Source organism: Dysidea avara, chromosome 7, assembly GCF_963678975.1.
Source record: "Dysidea avara chromosome 7, odDysAvar1.4, whole genome shotgun sequence".
Lineage (NCBI taxonomy): Eukaryota > Metazoa > Porifera > Demospongiae > Dictyoceratida > Dysideidae > Dysidea > Dysidea avara.
The window spans coordinates 32021846-32041406 of NC_089278.1; the positions used below are offsets into that span (position 1 = coordinate 32021846).

The window sequence follows — 19561 nt, forward strand, 5'->3', positions numbered from 1 at the left end:
GGAGAAGATATTCAATGTCAGCTAGCACAATGGTCTTATGCATAGAATAATTTTGATGATGATGTTTTATTAGAATATCTGACTGTTCTATTAGGGTATTTTGATTTTTAGCAGCTTCAAGTTATGTCTTACTCCTGAAGTATAAATTTAAGCCCTCTTGTCAAAGAGATTAGTCATTCCCTTACTCTTTCTATTGTTTCATTGTCCATGGATGTGTAAGATACAATTGCATTACTTTTACTACATATTTCCTACCTTTCAAATTGTAATAATTTGGAGGGGGTGCTTCAGCACCCCGTGCATCCCCTAAGAGATGTAAGCGTTGTTCAGAAGAGCTGAATAAGAGATATGATGAGAAAGTTGATCACTTGGTGGTATAGATGTATAGAGGCAAAATCCACTGTAAGTGGCCGAAAATGGAGATCTCATTAGTTCATACTGGCTACTGCAGTAAGCCAGAAGGCACCTGTCAGGCTGAAGCAACGCTGAGCAGGCAGGTAGGCTGGCTGGCAATAGAAAATGTCATTGAATTTAAAAAAAATTGTAGCAATCTATTGGAAGCATTTAAGGTCATACTGAATGCACTTTTGGGCCTAACTAACACTGCAAATGCACCATGAAAGTATTGTGAAGCTGGTTTTGGGTGATATTTTTGGCTAGAAAAACCCAAACCTCCATCATCCCTAATCTCTATGATAGAGTTTAAACTTCTGTTGGCTTTGGTGACTTTGCCCACTGCAGGCTATTGGCCTGCAATACGCTTGGAAAAGCATAGCAAATCAATAATCAAAAGTGAGATTTGCAATGACCAAGGTCCTGTTAGCAGGTTTGTAAAAACCCGCTAGTAGGACTTTTATGGATTTTAAAAGACCTCATTATCTCCCACAGATCAAAGCATTTTATGTATACCATTTTCTAAGGAAAGTTCTTGCAAAGCTTGTTCATCACTTTCAATCAATTACTTACAATATATGCAATTGTCAGCAAATAACTGAATCTTTGATGTGATATTCTTCATTTGTGGAGAGTAAAAACAGATCGGGCCAAGACTGTGTGCCCCCAGATATGATGACTCTACTATGGCTTGATGCCATCAAAACTTGATGAGCTCTCTTAGTTATCCATATTAGCAATATGTGTAGTTTACCACAGAATTTTGGTTTGCACAGTATATAGGCAGGAGTGGGAATTGTCCAAGGTTTACTTTGTGATGACAGTGTAGCAAATAGTGGATTTCTTCAGCAAGTGTGGTTAATTATGCTTCACTGGGGTGGACAAGTCAAAAGTTACACTGCAAATTATTTAGTAATTTGTTCTCTTCAACGTATGTTTTATAATAGAGTGACATAATAATATGTTCCAGCATATTGATGTCAGAGAAATAGGGTTACAATTAAAGTGATTATCATCCCACTTCTGTGTATCTCCTTTAAAAACAGATACAACATTTGCTTTCAGCCATTCTGATAGAATCTCCAAAATTATTGCAAAATTGGAGAAATTTTTCATAATACAAAGTTGACTTGGAAGTAAATACAGTCTGGGCTGGAGGCATTGTAAATATTAAGTGTATTAACTCTTGTTCAGTGCCATTAACGGAAAAGGTTATCAATTGTACATTATAACTAACTTTACTATCATTGCACTCAGATATAACAGACAGGTCTTCATCAGTGAATTTTGTTATTTCTTAATGTATCACCTTTCTGTTTTGCATTAGTAACTAGTTGAATTAGGTCTAAGAGGAGGAATACTAGTGTTGTCTTTAAAAGTGTATTAATGTATTGTAAAAATTCAAGATTGAATAATCACCATCAAATAGATTATTCTGGTAGTCTATACTTTGTGTCATTGTAGATTTCATTTTTTAGCGTGTGCTAGTGACCCAATGTTTGTAGATGTTTGGCTCAGTTATATAAATTTTCTTTGCTACATTTTGGTTCTAGTTGGGCGGGTTGCGCACAAATTAATTTAACTGTGTATGTGTTAATTCCATACTTGTAATTCTGTATCCATTTCAGGTCAGCATAGACACATGCTAATTTAATATATGAAGAATGTAGTGCATGTTTGTATTGCTTTAGTGTTTATATTGTGATGTTGCCATGTGGTGTTTATAGAAGTCAAGCTTTTGACATGTATCCTCGACAGTATGTAGTGTTTCTCATTTTTAAATTAGTTTAGTTATATATTTTCCTTTAATTCTTTTCATTTTGATTATTCCAATTCTGATGGCACTCACTTCTACCCCATGTCTCTAAAGGAAAACCTAGCACAGCTTAAAAGACAAAAATTGCCATAAAATCATACTGAGGAGAGTCTTATTTGTGCTATGCAAGAGCACATAAAATGAGGCTCTATCATCTAATCCAAGCCAACTTCTCCATTTTGTCTGAGTCCCGCAAAGACACAAGCTGACTGGTCGAAGTATTGCAAATAATGTAGTTTGTAGAATATTTTGTCAAACATCACCATATAAATGTACTTCAAGTACTCATTAGGACTATTTAATTTGTGATCATGACAAATGTTCAGTTTAATTTGTGTGTGTGTGTGTGTGTGTGTGTGTGTGTGTGTGTGTGTGTGTGTGTGTGTGTGTGTGTGTGTGTGTGTGTGTGTGTGTGTGTGTGTGTGTGTGTATTACATATTTGATATTATCTGTAGAATTTTGAGAGTAAAATGTCATGCAGAATCTTTTCAAAAATTTTACTGATCATTTTATTATTGTGTTGTTGCAGCTATGCATATACAGGTAAGTATGCTGTTGTATTAGTGTACATGTTTATAGTGTATCATGTATATGATTTGCATTTATATACAATAATATAGGTGTGTATATAATAATTAGTGTAATAATCCTTGGAAATTTCGTCACCAAATGTCCCTATTCACCAAAACAATTTGTAGTGAATTTGTACTGCCTCTAAAACATGCCATAAATTTAACTATCTATGTAGCTTGCTGTCATCAAGAATGACAAACAAGTAATTAGTCTAATATCCTTAATCAGACAAATAATCATATCTAATCCAAAACAGCCAAGCTGTAAAAAAAGAGTGCGGCCCTGAGAAAGGCTATGGTGAAAAAAGATGTGAAATCCAAGGTGGCGGCCAAGAAATGGCTGTGATGGTAGGTTAATGGTAAAAATTTTAATAACGACAATTCAGGTGAATTCTGTGCCAAGACCAAGCGGCACCAAATTCACCTGAATTGTTGTTATTAAAATTTTTACCATTAACCTACCATCACAGCCATTTCTTGGCCGCCACCTTGGATTTCACATCTTTTTTCACCATAGCCTTTCTCAGGGCCGCACTCTTTTTTTACAGCTTGGCTGTTTTGGATTAGATTTCACTTGTTTTTGTATTTGTATACCCCAAAGCCGGCCTATGGCTGGCTTTAGGGCTTTTTAACCTGTCATTTTTTCTTTACTACAGGAAGAAGAAAAGATGAAGCAGGATGATTTCTTTGTAGCTGACCTCTCTGCAAGGTGATCCTTCTAGCTGATCTCTCTACCGGATGACTTGCTTGTAGCTGAACTCTCTACAGGGTGGTTTGTTTGTAGCTGAACTCTCTACAAGGTAACTTCTTCTAGATGATCTTTCTACAGGGTGATTTGTTTGTCTCTACAGGGCAATTTGTTTGCAGCTGAACTCTCTACATGGTAGTTTCTTTGTAGCTGAACTCTCTACAATGTAACTTCTTCTAGCTGAACTCTCTACAGGGTAACTGCTGAACTCTCTACAGGGTGATTTGTTTGTAGCTGAACTCTCTACAAGGTAACTTCTTCTAGCTGATCTTTCTACAGGGTGATTTGTTTGTCTCTACAGGGCAATTTGTTTGCAGCTGAACTCTCTACATGGTAGTTTCTTTGTAGCTGAACTCTCTACAATGTAACTTCTTCTAGCTGAACTCTCTACAGGGTAACTTGTTTCTAGCTGAACTCTCTACAGGGTGATTTGTTTGTAGCTGAACTCTCTACAAGGTAACTTCTTCTAGCTGATCTTTCTACAGGGTGATTTGTTTGTAGCTGAATTCTCTACAGGGCAATTTGTTTGCAGCTGAACTCTGTACATGGTAGTTTCTTTGTAGCTGAACTCTCTACAATGTAACTTCTTCTAGCTGAACTCTCTACAGGGTGACTTGTTTGTAGTTGAACCCTCTACAGGGTGATTTGTTTGTAGCTGAACTCTCTACAAGGTAACTTCTTCTAGCTGATCTTTCTACAGGGTGATTTGTTTGTCTCTACAGGGCAATTTGTTTGCAGCTGAACTCTCTACATGGTAGTTTCTTTGTAGCTGAACTCTCTACAATGTAACTTCTTCTAGCTGAACTCTCTACAGGGTAACTGCTGAACTCTCTACAGGGTGATTTGTTTGTAGCTGAACTCTCTACAAGGTAACTTCTTCTAGCTGATCTTTCTACAGGGTGATTTGTTTGTCTCTACAGGGCAATTTGTTTGCAGCTGAACTCTCTACATGGTAGTTTCTTTGTAGCTGAACTCTCTACAATGTAACTTCTTCTAGCTGAACTCTCTACAGGGTAACTTGTTTCTAGCTGAACTCTCTACAGGGTGATTTGTTTGTAGCTGAACTCTCTACAAGGTAACTTCTTCTAGCTGATCTTTCTACAGGGTGATTTGTTTGTAGCTGAATTCTCTACAGGGCAATTTGTTTGCAGCTGAACTCTGTACATGGTAGTTTCTTTGTAGCTGAACTCTCTACAATGTAACTTCTTCTAGCTGAACTCTCTACAGGGTGACTTGTTTGTAGTTGAACCCTCTACAGGGTGATTTGTTTGTAGCTGAACTCTCTACAAGGTAACTTCTTCTAGCTGATCTTTCTACAGGGTGATTTGTTTGTCTCTACAGGGCAATTTGTTTGCAGCTGAACTCTCTACATGGTAGTTTCTTTGTAGCTGAACTCTCTACAATGTAACTTCTTCTAGCTGAACTCTCTACAGGGTGACTTGTTTGTAGCTGAATCCTCTACAGGGTGATTTGTTTGTAGCTAAACTCTCTACAAGGTAACTTCTTCTAGCTGATCTTTCTACAGGGTGATTTGTTTGTAGCTGAATTCTCTACAGGGCAATTTGTTTGCAGCTGAACTCTGTACATGGTAGTTTCTTTGTAGCTGAACTCTCTACAATGTAACTTCTTCTAGCTGAAGTCTCTACAAGGTAACTTGTTTCTAGCTGAACTCTCTACGGGTGATTTGTTTGTAGCTGAACTCTCTACAAGGTAACTTCTTCTAGATGATCTTTCTACAGGGTGATTTGTTTGTAGCTGAATTCTCTACAGGGCAATTTGTTTGCAGCTGAACTCTCTACAAGGTAGTTTCTTTGTAGCTGAACTCTCTACAATGCAACTTCTTCTTGCTGAACTCTCTACAGTGTGACTTGTTTGTAGCTGAATCCTCTACAGGGTGATTTGTTTGTAGCTAAACTCTCTACAAGGTAACTTCTTCTAGCTGATCTTTCTACAGGGTGATTTGTTTGTAGCTGAATTCTCTACAGGGCAATTTGTTTGCAGCTGAACTCTGTACATGGTAGTTTCTTTGTAGCTGAACTCTCTACAATGTAACTTCTTCTAGCTGAACTCTCTACAGGGTGACTTGTTTCTAGCTGATCTCTCTACAGGGTGACTTGTTTCTAGCTGAACTCTCTACAGGGTGATTTGTTTGTAGCTGAACTCTTTGCATGATTGTTTCTTTGTAACTGAACTCTCTACAATGTGACTTCTTCTAGCTGATCTCTCTACAGGATGACTTGTTTCTAACTGAACTCTCTATAGTGTGATCTGTTCATAGCGGAACTTTCTACTGGGTGATTTGTTTGCAGCTAAACTCTTTGCATGATTGTTTCTTTGTAACTGAACTCTCTACAAGGTAACTTCTTCTAGCTGATCTCTCTACAGGGCAATTTGTTTGTAGCTGAATTCTCTACAGGGTGATTTATTTGAGCTGAACTCTCTACATGATGGCTTCTTTGTAGCTGAACTCTCTATTAGGTACCTTCTTCTAGCTGATCTGACTACAGGGTGACTTGTTTGTAGCTGAATTCCCTACAGAATAACTTGCAATGTAATATAACTGTGTAAATTATACATGCAGCTGAATGCTTTATTAGGGTGACTGTTCTATTAGAGTATCTCGATCTCGCATTTGCTGCACGTAGTTGCCTTTCGAATCATAACTCAGTGATTGTAATCCGATTCTTCTGTACTACTGCAAGAACTTTCTATGATGATTATTCCAGCTACGTACTGATTTTCAGTTCATTGCTCTAAGCGGTTTGCCTGGTAGACACGAAAACTAATAGTTTTTTTATTCATAAAAATCGATCGCGTAATTTTGACACAGGTTGGGTTTTGTGTCATATCTCCATGGTCTTTATCCCGATTCCTTTCAAACCACAAAAAGGCACTCCTACAATGATTGCTCCATCTACATATCAATTTTCAACTGATTCCTCCAAGGGGTTTACCCTGTAGGCGTGACATACCTTCGACCTTATTTTACGCAAATAATCGGTAATACCTCCGTGAATGTTCATCGGATTCCTACCAAAGTTGGTACGGAGATCCGCCTTAATGAGCCCTTTAAGTGTGCCAAATTTCAGCCCAATCCGAGCACGCATTCGTGTTTTATGGCGAATTTTGCCAAGTGTGCGAAATGAAAATGAAGAAGAAAAAAACGAAGAAATTAAAACGAAATTTTGTTCGCTCGTATCTCGGAAATGGCTTGACCGAGTTTCTTCAAATTTGGTATGTAGACTCCCCTAACTGGGCGGCACGTCTCTAGCAAATTTGGTTCCAATCGGATAAGGGATCAGAGAGCTGCATAGGTGTGAAAATTGCGTTTTCTTTCTTCCTGTTAATATACTCACGGTGTGGCGCGCCGGCTTCTTGGGCCGCACGACACACTATCGTGTGTCTTGATCAATTTTGTTCACTACTTAATTCACACCCCTTTTGAATTTTTACTATGTGCTGCATAGCTACGGAGCTAGTAGCATCCACATGTGTAATTTTAAATACAGACAATGAAAAGATAGAAAGAGGCAAATAAACAAGTGGAAGGGCTAACCTCTTCTAAGAATCAGTGGGGGGCTTCAGGGATGGGTGGGCACACTCCAGCATGCACCCACACATTTCACCCTATGCAACTAAATAGCACAAAATGCAAGTCCTTCCTTAGTGGTCTCTGCATACATTTGGTTTAAAAACTGTTCCAAAAGTGCACAAATGTATCTAGCTAGCTAATAACATTGTTGGGCAAGTTACTTTGTAAAAGTAACTAATTACATATTACATATTACTTGCAACCGAACTATTTAGTTACAGTTACATATTACCCATAAAATAAAGTAACTATAATAATATTACATATTATATTACTTTGTGTCCACAGCCTTAAATTGTCACGTGTGAAACTACCACTTTATCACATGACATGATTGCGTTGTTGGACAATGTGCAAATCTTGGTTATAAGTAAGAAGCTGTTGAATAAGCTTCATTCAGTAGGCTTCGTTACTTTGTTTTGGCTAGGCATTACTCAGAAGTTAACTAATGAGATTAGTAACTTCGTTACTTGTAGTAATAATATTATGTAATAGTAGACTCGTTACAGTAACTATATTACTTAGGTAACGCGTTACATTTGTAAGTAAAGTAAATCGAGTTATATTACCCGGTTTTTCTACCGTATTTCGTTATATTACTTAGTTACCACAAAAGTAATAATATTACATAACGCGTTACTCCCAACAATGGCTAATAATATGCTACATTGCTGTTTCTGTTGCTTATTTCACTAGTCTAATGCTAGTGCATGAATGATATAGCTGTTAGAAATGAAAACTAACTTATTACACCTCCTTGTCTTTCTCTTTTAGCTCATTTGCGCACTTGTACACAACTCATTCTACTCCAGCCTGACTCTTAAGATAGTCACATGGCTTAATTCAGTTACCACTGTGGGGAATCTTTCATCTCCAACCGACTTGTCACATGATGGCAGTAGCTAACACCAGAGAATTTAATTTTTTGTTTATCACTTTAGGTCACTTATGACCTTGCCAATAACAGAATCCATGCTGCTCCTCAACAAACTTTGTATAAACAATGAAATCTATGTGGCCAGTGTATTCTTCTTGTGGTGCTTAAATTTTTAATTGTATGTTGAAATATCTGATAAAACCAAGCTATTTTAGCAAACACACAGTTATATTTATTTATCATTTTTGCTGATATTTATGTCCATTGTTTGGAAAATATGACTGGCTATGATATTTATGTATTGCCTTTTAGTTGCTTTAAGCATTATTAATACAATTGCTGATAACACTGTCAATGAAACTGACAGCATAAATTTCACCTGTCAAGCTACTGGTGAACCAGTTCCGAACATTGTTTGGGACCTCAATGGAGTCATGATAGATGTGTCAGATACAAGCAAGTACAGGATAGAGTTTAGATCAATAAACACAACTACTACTGAGAACACACTAACAGTGTACAATGTAACATCATCTGATGTGGGAACTTACACTTGTAATGCTACCAATATTATTGGCAGTGACAAAAGCTCTGGAACATTAACAGTTTATGGTATGTTACAGTAGCACATAATAGTGTTTATCACAAGTGCTGTACAATTTCACTTTTAAAAGTTTGACCTGTGCTTATCTAGTATAGGCAAGCTAAAATTTTTTCCTACACTGTTTGCAACAATGATTAAAGTATTTAGTATTTTATAAAATAAAATTAAATGACCACTTAGTCAACTGATAGATGCACAATACTCTACCCTATCATAAATGCAATTTACAACAATGCCGCAAAGTTATAATTATAATTTAATGCTTGTTATGTGATGCTATACATACAAAGCATGGCCTATGAAGCTACAGTGTCAATTGTATATCAAATGGCTACATTATTCTTTTGTGTTACTGCCACATAATACTAAATTTTAAAAATATTGCCACAATTCTGATACACTGTATTTTATTGTTGTAATCTCCACTGGTGTTTAAATCCTATCTTTTTGCAATAATCATTTTAACATATACATAAAGCACTCTTTGGGTAATAAAGCACTGTTTGCCCTAAAGTGTACTTAATGAGATTTAAATTACACTTTTTCCTTTGATCTCACCTTGCAAAGTTCTATAATGTATGATTAAAGCACTCTAGTGCAGGATAATATCCCACGGCACTCATGCCAGTATGACTAATCACACAAGTATGACTAATCACACAAGCCAGTGAAGGCTGATAGTCTGCGCCACACTGAGTGGTCTATCACCACAACCAACATGAGTGTTACCACAGATTACTTTTATAAACATACCTAAATGCTTTGGTGATGGGTGGGAGAAGGTAACGATGCTGTTACATTTGTTAATGTAAACGGACAAGTCCTGTAGATGTCATGGAAATACTTCACCATGTGTCACAATAGAATTGATTGTGGTTTGTGACCAAAACCTGCCAAAATACGCAATGAACATCTACCATGCCAAACTATGGTGAACTACACGTAAGTTACTTTGTTAAACCAGTTTGTGTACATTCAGGCTGTTAATAATTCATGCAACGTGTGTTAATTAGGAGCCTTAGTGTATGGTGAAGCTACACAACTAGAAAGTTCCATAAATCATTTAAAGCATTGCTTTGCTTGTGCTATATCACTTGGCACTTGGCCTTGATGCTGATAAGGCACTCGGCTTCACCTCATGCTTTACTAGCATCTCGGCCGCATGCCTCATGTTTTAGTTTTCCTATAGCACTCATCACAATGCTTTAACATATACTTACAGGTAGTGAGACCAAAATTGTTTATTATAGAGAAATCGTAAATATCATGTAACTAGGGTTATCCTAGTACAGGACATATATTGGTCATAAGGAATGAGATAGCCTCAGCCTAGCCTGCGTCTAGGGATAAGAAAATTAGAGGACCTAGGGCAAATCAAGAATGTGAGGCTCCTTATAACCAATATAGCTAGGTATTATACTTTAGTGTGCAAACAACCAAGGGTGATCTGGGGCATGTTCCTAAAGGAAATTTTAAATTACACCCTCTGAGATTGAATATGACAGTGATTTTAGTAGTTTTCACAGTATAATTATTAATCAATTTATTTAACTGTTGTATTATGGTAACTGCTCTGTTATATTAGGGTATCTAGAGCTTGAATTGTATAGTAAGCTTTATGTCAAATATAATGTTATACTCTCTGAAATTGAATGAGTGGCTGATTTTAATAGTTTGTAAGAGTAGGTACTATAACTGAATATTTGCCTGATTGCTGTATTAGGATGAGTGTTCTATTGGAGCATCTTGATGTTTACATAATGAATTATTGATGCCCAGCCCCTAAGACCTGGGGCCCAAATGCAGTTTCCCCTGCTGTCAACTGCCCTGCTGTGTATTATTTTATGTTTAAAGAGTTGGAGACACAAATTAAATGAAGTTAATAAACGTTTTTAGTATATTGTAACAAGAGTTGTTAAATTCTGAATGCATTGAAATAGCAAACTATCTTGATATAGTTATGTATTTATAAATGAAGTACCTACATGATTATAGCAACCAGTAAATTATTATGGTTATGTGATTTTAAATCTTGTTAGGTAGGAGAGTGAAAATGTACGGTGTTTATAAGGATAGTGTTACACGTACTGGTCTTTGGTAGCAAAAATTAATTGCACGCAATCTATATGCAATAAATTATTATCTTTCTAGTGATCCTAGTTGTTCTGTTGCTTGCCCCTATCTATTCTTCCTAGCATGATATGGTATTTTCATGAAACTAGTGGTAAATTTGATATAACTGATGTCCATAGAGTATGTTTATTCTCTACTGTTTACATACCTAAACTGATTATAAGTAGTGCACATTCAAGTGCAAGTAATTGATCATATTTAATGCTGTAACTTTTACTCGTGTGTTGTTTTACTTTTATAGTAGAGTGTATAGATAATGGAAGTGTTCGCCTAGTTGGAGGATCACATTTCAGAGAGGGAAGAGTTGAAGTATTCATTGACAACAAATGGGGTACAGTGTGTGATGATGAGTGGGATGACCTTGATGCTCAAGTAGTGTGTAGACAATTAGGATTTGTTAGTAATGTTAGAGCTAGAGCCATACAAACCTTTCAGCCATCAGCTGCTTCAAATGTTCCCATATGGTTGGATAATGTTAACTGTAATGGGACTGAGTATAAAGTAATTGATTGTCACTATACAAGATCTCACAACTGCTATCACTATGAAGATGCTGGAGTGAATTGTTATACACCTCCTCCTCCTCCTCTTGGTAAGTATGAACATTTTTGCAAATAATTTACTATGTGGCAATACACAGTTTAAGCTGAAAATCTGTTTGTCTACCTGCATTCCATTTGAGTTCATTCATTTTTCTTGCCATCTTTTGTACATAAATTATTGAAGTGGTTTTTGCACCCAACAAACCACTATAATCTAACATTGAAATGAAGCTTCAAACTGTTGTCAATTATCGATTTTACAGTGCATTGAATGCAAGGGTGTAGAGTAAAACTCGTTCACATGCAAACTGCAAGTCAGCACTGTACATTCAACTTATATGCATTCCTTTATAAGTACCTCAAAACCATGTGGTGTGTATAACATTAATTTATTATTATTATTATTGGTAATGGATATACACACAGGATAAAATTAATAATTTTATACAAAAATATGTTTAGGCACTGGGCCTTTGTTCATATCCATATCCTAGACTTTCCCAGCATTGAAGCTAGAGTATTTGCTGTCTAAATGTGACGTAGTGGGTCCTAATCCTCAATGGGTGCAGCTTCTTTTTTTGTTTGTTTGTTTTGGTAACCTTTTGATGACAACTTTATTTCTGTACCATTTTTGGTGCAACTTTTTTAAACTTGTTATCTAGCTATGTGAACCTTTTCATGGTGATTTTTCATGCTATTAAAACTTTACTAGTGTAATTAAAAATTATTACATAATTAAGCAGGGTTCCAGCTATTAAAAGTAGTGAGACAAGACATATGGTAGCCATTACAACATAGCTATGTGGGAAAATCCCTACATTGACCAAAGTAGGGATTTCCTACATAGCTAATAGCTACCACCATTGATTATCTTACTTTTTATCCCACTTTATTTTTAAATTATAATTTTTACCCTTGTTGCTATTGTTATCCCATAAATATTATATTATTCATACCAAGAATATAGTATTTATGACTATGTACACATGCGGCTGTGACTGCTTTATTACAGAATATATACCACTTTAGCGTAAGCATTCAAAGGCACCGCTTGGGATTTAACTTGTATACTCACCTGGAAATATCTAGATATTACCCAGGTAATACCTTGGAAACACGCTTTGCCCATAGCTTTGATGCCCAACAAGTTCACAGATATGAAACACTTTGTTCATTTTTATTGAGTGACATGGAGTATTTTATTGTGGATTTTTAGTTTACACATTAGGCAAGGCTCAGTGTAGTTGCTAAGTGTAGAGTAACTAAAAGACAAATGATCTGTAAAATGATCACATGGGTGATGCGTGGATGCGCATTTCTACCCACTGTGTTGGGGAGGGGGGGGAACATGTTAGCCATTGAGTAGACCACAAAACAAGAGAAATGTGACAACTAGGTGAGTAGCTTATAGTCCCAAGTACTGATTTGATTTATAAATTATCCTCTGACATTCTGCCCCGTTTCACTTCAGGATATTTAGCTTAAAGATTTTCGCTTAGGCTCCTAGGCTATGGGTAAACACCTCGAACAGGCTCTGCCTTCTGTGTACACCCTCCAGTACCTAACTGGTAAAGTAGATAATAACAATAACAACTACCGCTCTTCCTTGCCAGAGCAACATACAGTACAGACGAATACACATAGTTAGCTAACAAGTACAAAACTTAACAATGGATACAAAACAATACATGGACACAAATGCAAAACAAATCAACAACTTCAAGGTAAATTAAAAAGATGATTGAACAAAATTAATTACAGAAAAGAACGACTGTTGTTAGTAGCAACAGTAAAATTCTCATCATTAGGTAATCTATTCCACCATTGTGAGGTCCTGTAACAAATTATCTCTGTGAAAATGATCCAGGCAGATTAGCAAAGAAAGAGCATGCTCTGGTATCATGATGGTGATTCCTAAGTTGAGCTGGGTCCTGAAAAACAGTTAAAAATCAAAAGCGGACTTTTCTTTGTAGGATACTACCTCGAACATCCCACAATGGTAGGGAGATCAATTTGTAATAGTTGATTTTTCGGATTGTAGTTATTGTAGTTATCAACACACACGATAGTGTGTCGTGCGGCCCAAGAATCCGGCGCGCCACACCGTGAGTATATTAACAGGAAAAAAGAAAACGCAATTTTCACACCTATGTAGCTCTGTGATTCCTTATCCGATTGGAACCAAATTTGCTAGAGACGTGCCACCCAGTTAGGGGAGTCTACATACCAACATTGAATACAATCGCTCCAGCCATTTCCGAGATACGAGCGAACAAAATTTCGTTTTAATTTCTTTGTTTTCTTCTTCTTCTTCTTCTTGATCTTCTTCATTTCGCACACTTCGCAAAATACGCCATAAAACACGAATACGCGCTCGGATTGGGCTGAAATTTGGCACACTTAAAGGGCTCATTAAGGCGGATCTCCGTACCAACTTTGGTAGGATTCCAATGAACATTCACGGAGTTATGACCGATTATTTGCGTAAAATAAGGTCGAAGGTCTGTCACGCCTACAGGGTAAACCCCTTGGAGGAATCAGTTGAAAATTGCTATGTAGATGGAGCAACCATCGTAGGAGTGCCTTTTTGTGGTTTGAAAGGAATCGGGATAAAGACCATGGAGATATGACACAAAACCCAACCTGTGTCAAAATTACGAGATCGATTTTTATGAATAAAAAAACTTTTTTTTTTTTTTTTTTTTTTTATTCCCCGGGCTGGATGGACTGCCCTTGCCTACCACCCCCAGCACAAAGAAAGCACGTGCTGGACAACTGAATAAAAAGGATGAGATTGCTAAAAGTTTAAAAGTCCCTGTGCTCATCAATGCGGCCCATCTCAGGAGAGGCATCAGAGGAGCGATGCGAGATGGACCTACTTCCACGTATGCACATTGTAGCTGACCGAAGTAGAGAAAAAAGACAATGTGCATCGGATAAAAGCCAGAGTCTGACTGTAACTAGTAGAGCCGCGGCGAGATAGATGGTCAGCCAAACGACGGTAGAAAACTATTGCCTCCCTTCCCATACCTTTATCTTTATCTTTATTATTAATTACTAGGCAGGCAGCACAGCTGGTTTTGCCTAGGATGTAAATCACAGAACACATTACAATCAATGAGTTAAAGTATGTATGCTACATTGTGTATGTTACAGTTACTAATAATAAACAGTGCATGTGTTGATTACAATTACTATTCATAAATAATAAGTTACATCATACAGTACATACATATAATTGCTAGTTATAATCAATCAGTGAGTTATAGTGCATATATTACAATAGAAAGAAAAAAGAAAAGTTACGATAATATAGTTATACAATTAATAACTCACGTAGTTGATTAGTAAAATTATCTAGAGTAGCAGCTTCGATAGCAGAAATGGGTAGTAAATTCCAATCACGAAAGGATTTTGGAAAGTAACTATTATGATAAAAATTAGTTCTAGCAGTAGGTATATTGAAGTGAAAATAATGTTGAAATCTAGTGAAGGGTGTGGTGGTAGTGGCTGTAATATAGGTAGGTATTTCTAGTGAAACTGAATTGTGTAGTCCTTGGTATAAGATAGAGAGCCTTGAAATTTGTCTTCTAATGTTCAATGCAGGCCATTGCAATTCTGAAAGCATGCTGGTCACACTGTTTTCCCAGTTGTAGTTAGATTTTACCCATCTGGCAGCAATTCTCTGCACCCTCTCAATGGCTTGGATATCTTTAGATAAGTGAGGATCCCAGACTGAGGATGCATACTCTAGTTTTGGTCGAATTAGTCCCAGGTAGGCAGCGGATTTAACTGATTCATCACAATTATTTAAGTTATGTCTCACAAAGTTTAGTGACTTTATTGCATTACTAGTGATGTTGCTAATGTGTGGAGAGAATGACATTGATGAGTGGAATAGGACTCCAAGATATAGATGCTGATTTGTACGAGTAAGTGCTTCATTGTCTATGTAGTACTGGAACTCAGGTGGTGAGGTAGATCTAGAACAGGTGAGTATAGCACATTTGTTGGTATTTAGGCTCATCTGCCATCGCTTAGTCCATTGGATGATGTAGTTTAAGTCCTGTTGTAAAAGATGGTGATCTTGTTCTGAGTGAATGACACGGTACAGTACACAGTCATCTGCAAATAGTCTGACACTGGATGTGATGTTGGTAGTAATGTCATTGATGTATAATAAAAACATTAGTGGGCCTAAGACTGTACCCTGTGGAACTCCTGAATCAACATGAATAGATGTTGAACTGTGACCCTTGATGACTACCCTTTGCGTTCTCTTTGTTAGCCAGCTGAATATCCAATTATAGATGTTACCTTGAATTCCATAATGGTGTAGTTTCTTCATTAAGCGTTGGTGTGGTACAGTATCAAATGCTTTACAGAAATCGATGAACACTAGGTCAACTGCATGGTGATGATCCAGTGATAGCTGGATTTCTTCTACAATATTAAGTAATTGGGTCTCGCAAGAGTGATTGGGTCTGAAGCCGTACTGTTTATCACAAAGTATTTGGTGAGCAGTCAAGTGATCCATTATGCTGTGGTAGAGGATGTGTTCTAACAGTTTACTACATATGGAAGTTAAGGAGATAGGTCGATAGTTACTGGGATTGGCTCTATCTCCCTTTTTGAATGTTGGTGTGACATTGGCTGTAAGCCAATCTTCTGGTAGGTTGCCAGAGTTCAAAGACTGAGTGAATATTACTGTCAAGATTGGAGCTATTTCATCACAACAGTGCTTAAGAATGCGAGCTGGTATGTTATCAGGGCCACACAATTTGGAGGAGTCCAGGGTAGAAAGTAACTTTTTAACTCCATCAACTGAGATTGGTATATTAAGCAATGGTGTTATGGGAAGTTCAGGGCTTTCAGGAATATAAGATAGGTCTTCTTTAGTAAAAACAGATTGAAATTGTTTGTTGAGAATCTCAGCCTGGTCTTTAGAATGGTACACAAGTGAACCCTTCACTTTAAGAGGTGCAATTCCATGAGTATCTTTACGAATGGTTTTGACATACCTCCAGAATTTCTTATAATTAACACTACCATTATTAGAGAACATCTTGTTTTGATACTTGCTATGAGCTTCACGGATAAGATTAGTTATGCTGTTCTTTATGCTGCGGTAGTTATGCCATGCTTCTTCTGTTTGTAAACGTCTTGCCTTATTGTATAATTTTTTACGTTGTTTCATTTGTTTCTTGATGTTACTAGTTATCCATGGTAATTCTTTATTAGGTTTAGACATTGTTTGAGGTATATTAGTAGTTATTGCATTATTAATAGCCTGCTTGAATTTGTCCCAGTTTTCTTGAACACTATTAGAGTAGGGGTCAGAGGAAAGAAATTCAGCCTGAAAGGTTGAAATATCAGATCTGAGTTGAGTCATGTTACCCCTGTCATAAAGAAATATTGGGTGCACAATATCGTCAGATTCTTGTTTGTTGTTTAGCATTAGTTCACAGTACACAGCTTCATGATCTGAGATACCAGGAATGATCTCCAAATTAGTGACTGATTCAGGGTGTGATGAAAAGATTAGGTCAAGGATGTTTTCTCCACGGGTAGGTTCAGTAACTAGTTGATCTAACCCAAACTCGTTTACGGATTCTAACAGTGACTGGTTTACATCAGTACCATAAGTCGGATTAGGGCTGATTTGGCCTGTACCATCTATCCAAGAGATACTAGGAAGATTGAAATCTCCTGCTAATAGTATTTGCGGTGTTTGAGATGATTCATTATGGGACATGTTTGAAAGAAAGTTATTTAACATGGTAATAGGTGTGACATTGTTATTAGGAGGTCTATAAAATGAACACAGACACAAAGGTTTGCTATTTGGGATTTGGAGTTTCGCCCAGATCATTTCTGCTTCATTGGATGGATTTGAAAGTTCTGAGATAATAATACTGTCTCTAAAACCTATAAATACGCCACCACCACCCAATGAACGGTCTTTTCTGATAATTTTGTAAGAGCTAGGTAAGATTTCGGATGATAAAAATGTTGAATCGATATGAGATTCATTTCCAAGGACGATATCAATGTTGTAGTGTAAAAGTAGTGCAGATAACTCATTTCTTTTATTTTGGCTTCTAATACTTCAACAATTGATGATTAAAATTTTGAGGGTATGATTACTTTGATTTTTACATTGTACTAGTGGGTCTAGTCAATTGCTTGATGATTCCATTTGATCATCTGGCAATACAGCTTGAGATAGAACAAGATTATGGTTTTTGACTTCACCATGGAGCTTGTTGTTAACAAAGATCCTATTACCGCGAATTTTAATTACTTTACGATTTATGTCTTTTTGGATTAGACTCCATCTTTCCTTGAGGAGAAGAGATTCAATTTGTCGTTCCTCTGGATTCATATCTGGTTTAATGCGTATGCCACTGGGAAGTGTGCTTGTTTGGGATAATAGAATAGATACATCAATGGCTCTATTGAACTTAATCAGAATTGGTCGGGGACGTCTAGATTGTTCTTGGTACTTGCCAAGCCTATGAAGGTCGCGGATAGATAAGGGACTTACGTTTGCATTAACTTTAGTGATGGTTTCGATAACACTACTAAGGTCACGACCTGAACGTTCATTTCTGGGAGTACCCTTTTCACATTCGTCAATTCCATACATAACAATGTTAAATTTACGATCATGTTGTAAGTTGTAATGGGAGTTAGTAGTGGCGGTTTGGACTGGGTTAGCATTGCTGGAGTTATTCTCTTGTGACATAGTGTCTTGGTTAGAATTTCCGGAGATTGGGGCTAACTTGCTTTCAAGTTCTTGCAGCCTCTCGTCAAGTTCAGTTTGTTTGTCTTTAATTTCGTTGAAAAATTTAAGAGATAAAGAGACTTGGGGGCGACATAATTTGCAGAAGAACATTATGTTAGGGAAACACCCTCCAAGGATACCATATTCTTCGTCTGTGATACCAGCACATTTAGGGTGTACCCACTCAAAACAACATTCACATTGAATACTGCCGTCTTCGGCATTTTTACTGCATACAATACATGAAATAGTTGACCCACCTGATTTGTCTTTCTGTTTTTTGGTGGGAGGGGTGCCGCCAGTTGGTCTGTCTCGTTTTCTATCACTTGCCATGGCTTAAGAGACGCTTAACTGGTACCGTTTTACCAAGCCTGATGTTGGGCACCACGGTACGAGGTGGAGCGTGTGGTTGGGCGGGCGTTGCTTGGAACAATCCAGTAGGAGGTGCTTCAATTCTCTTTCGACTTTCGCCGGCAACCAGGTAGCGTAGGAAAAGTACAATCCAGCAGGATAGGACTTCTAAGAACCACTGTAGAGCGAGGTATAAGGTCCGCGTGAAACTAGCCACCATTTATGATCACGTGACTTCTTCATACCTCCAGTGGTTGCAAACACAAGGGGAGTGAAGGAGGCCTGCTCAACCTCTCTGACACGGTCACCATACTCACGTTTCTTCTGTGCCTCGTGACGTCGATACAAAGAGGGGACACTGGTGTTGCAGTAGTACGGTGCATTAGGGTGAAACACCCTTACGTCAAAAAAGGCACTTTGCCGCTGCCCCCAGAATCCCCTAGCATGTATGTCTGCCCTAGCCTCATCCTGACGGTTGGCAGTCTTAGGTGCAATGATCTCCCCAGTAAGTGGCTGTAAAGGTGGCTCAAGGGCCACATCATGACATGTCTTGGAAAGCCACTCTGCAGTGATGTTTCGCAAAGCATTGTGGCGAACAAATGTGAGGCCTCCATGTCTGCAAATCATAGCATGATCCGCAGAAAATGGGACCCCACAAACACAGTGACTGGGTATGTTCCGGAGCTTCCAGCCGTATCTAAGATGCAAGGCATCCCAAAATTCTTGCTTCATCAGATGGAATCCCTGCTCTGCTAAAGGCAATGCTGTCAGCCAGGCAGATGCACTAAATAAAAAAACCATTAGTTTGAAAAACTATGAATAAAAAAACTATTAGTTTTCGTGTCTACCTGGCAAACCGCTTAGAGCAACGAGCTGAAAATCAGTATGTAGCTGGAATAATCATCATAGAAAGTTCTTGCAGTAGTACAGAAGAATCGCATTACAAATCACTGAGTTATGATTCGAAAAGCAACTACGTGCAGCAAATGCAAGATCGAGATACTCTAATAGAACAGTCATCCTAATAAAGCATTCAGCTGCATGTATAATTTACTCAGTTATATTACGTTGCAAGTTATTCTGTAGGAAATTCAGCTACAAACAAGTCACCCTGTAGTCAGATCAGCTAGAAGAAGGTACCTAATA

The 19561-nt window shown here is 37.5% G+C and overlaps 1 protein-coding gene across 1 annotated transcript in view; it reads left to right on the forward strand.

Annotated features, from left to right (window-relative positions):
- The first annotated feature begins 8294 nt into the window (after positions 1-8294).
- Positions 8295-19561, forward strand: part of LOC136261180 (CD5 antigen-like) — a 91631-nt gene continuing 80364 nt past the window's right edge. Inside the window, exons 1-2 of the mRNA XM_066055153.1 lie at positions 8295-8610; positions 10980-11327. Coding sequence (XP_065911225.1) covers positions 8295-8610; positions 10980-11327 — 664 coding nt within the window. The remainder of the gene's footprint in view (positions 8611-10979; positions 11328-19561) is intronic.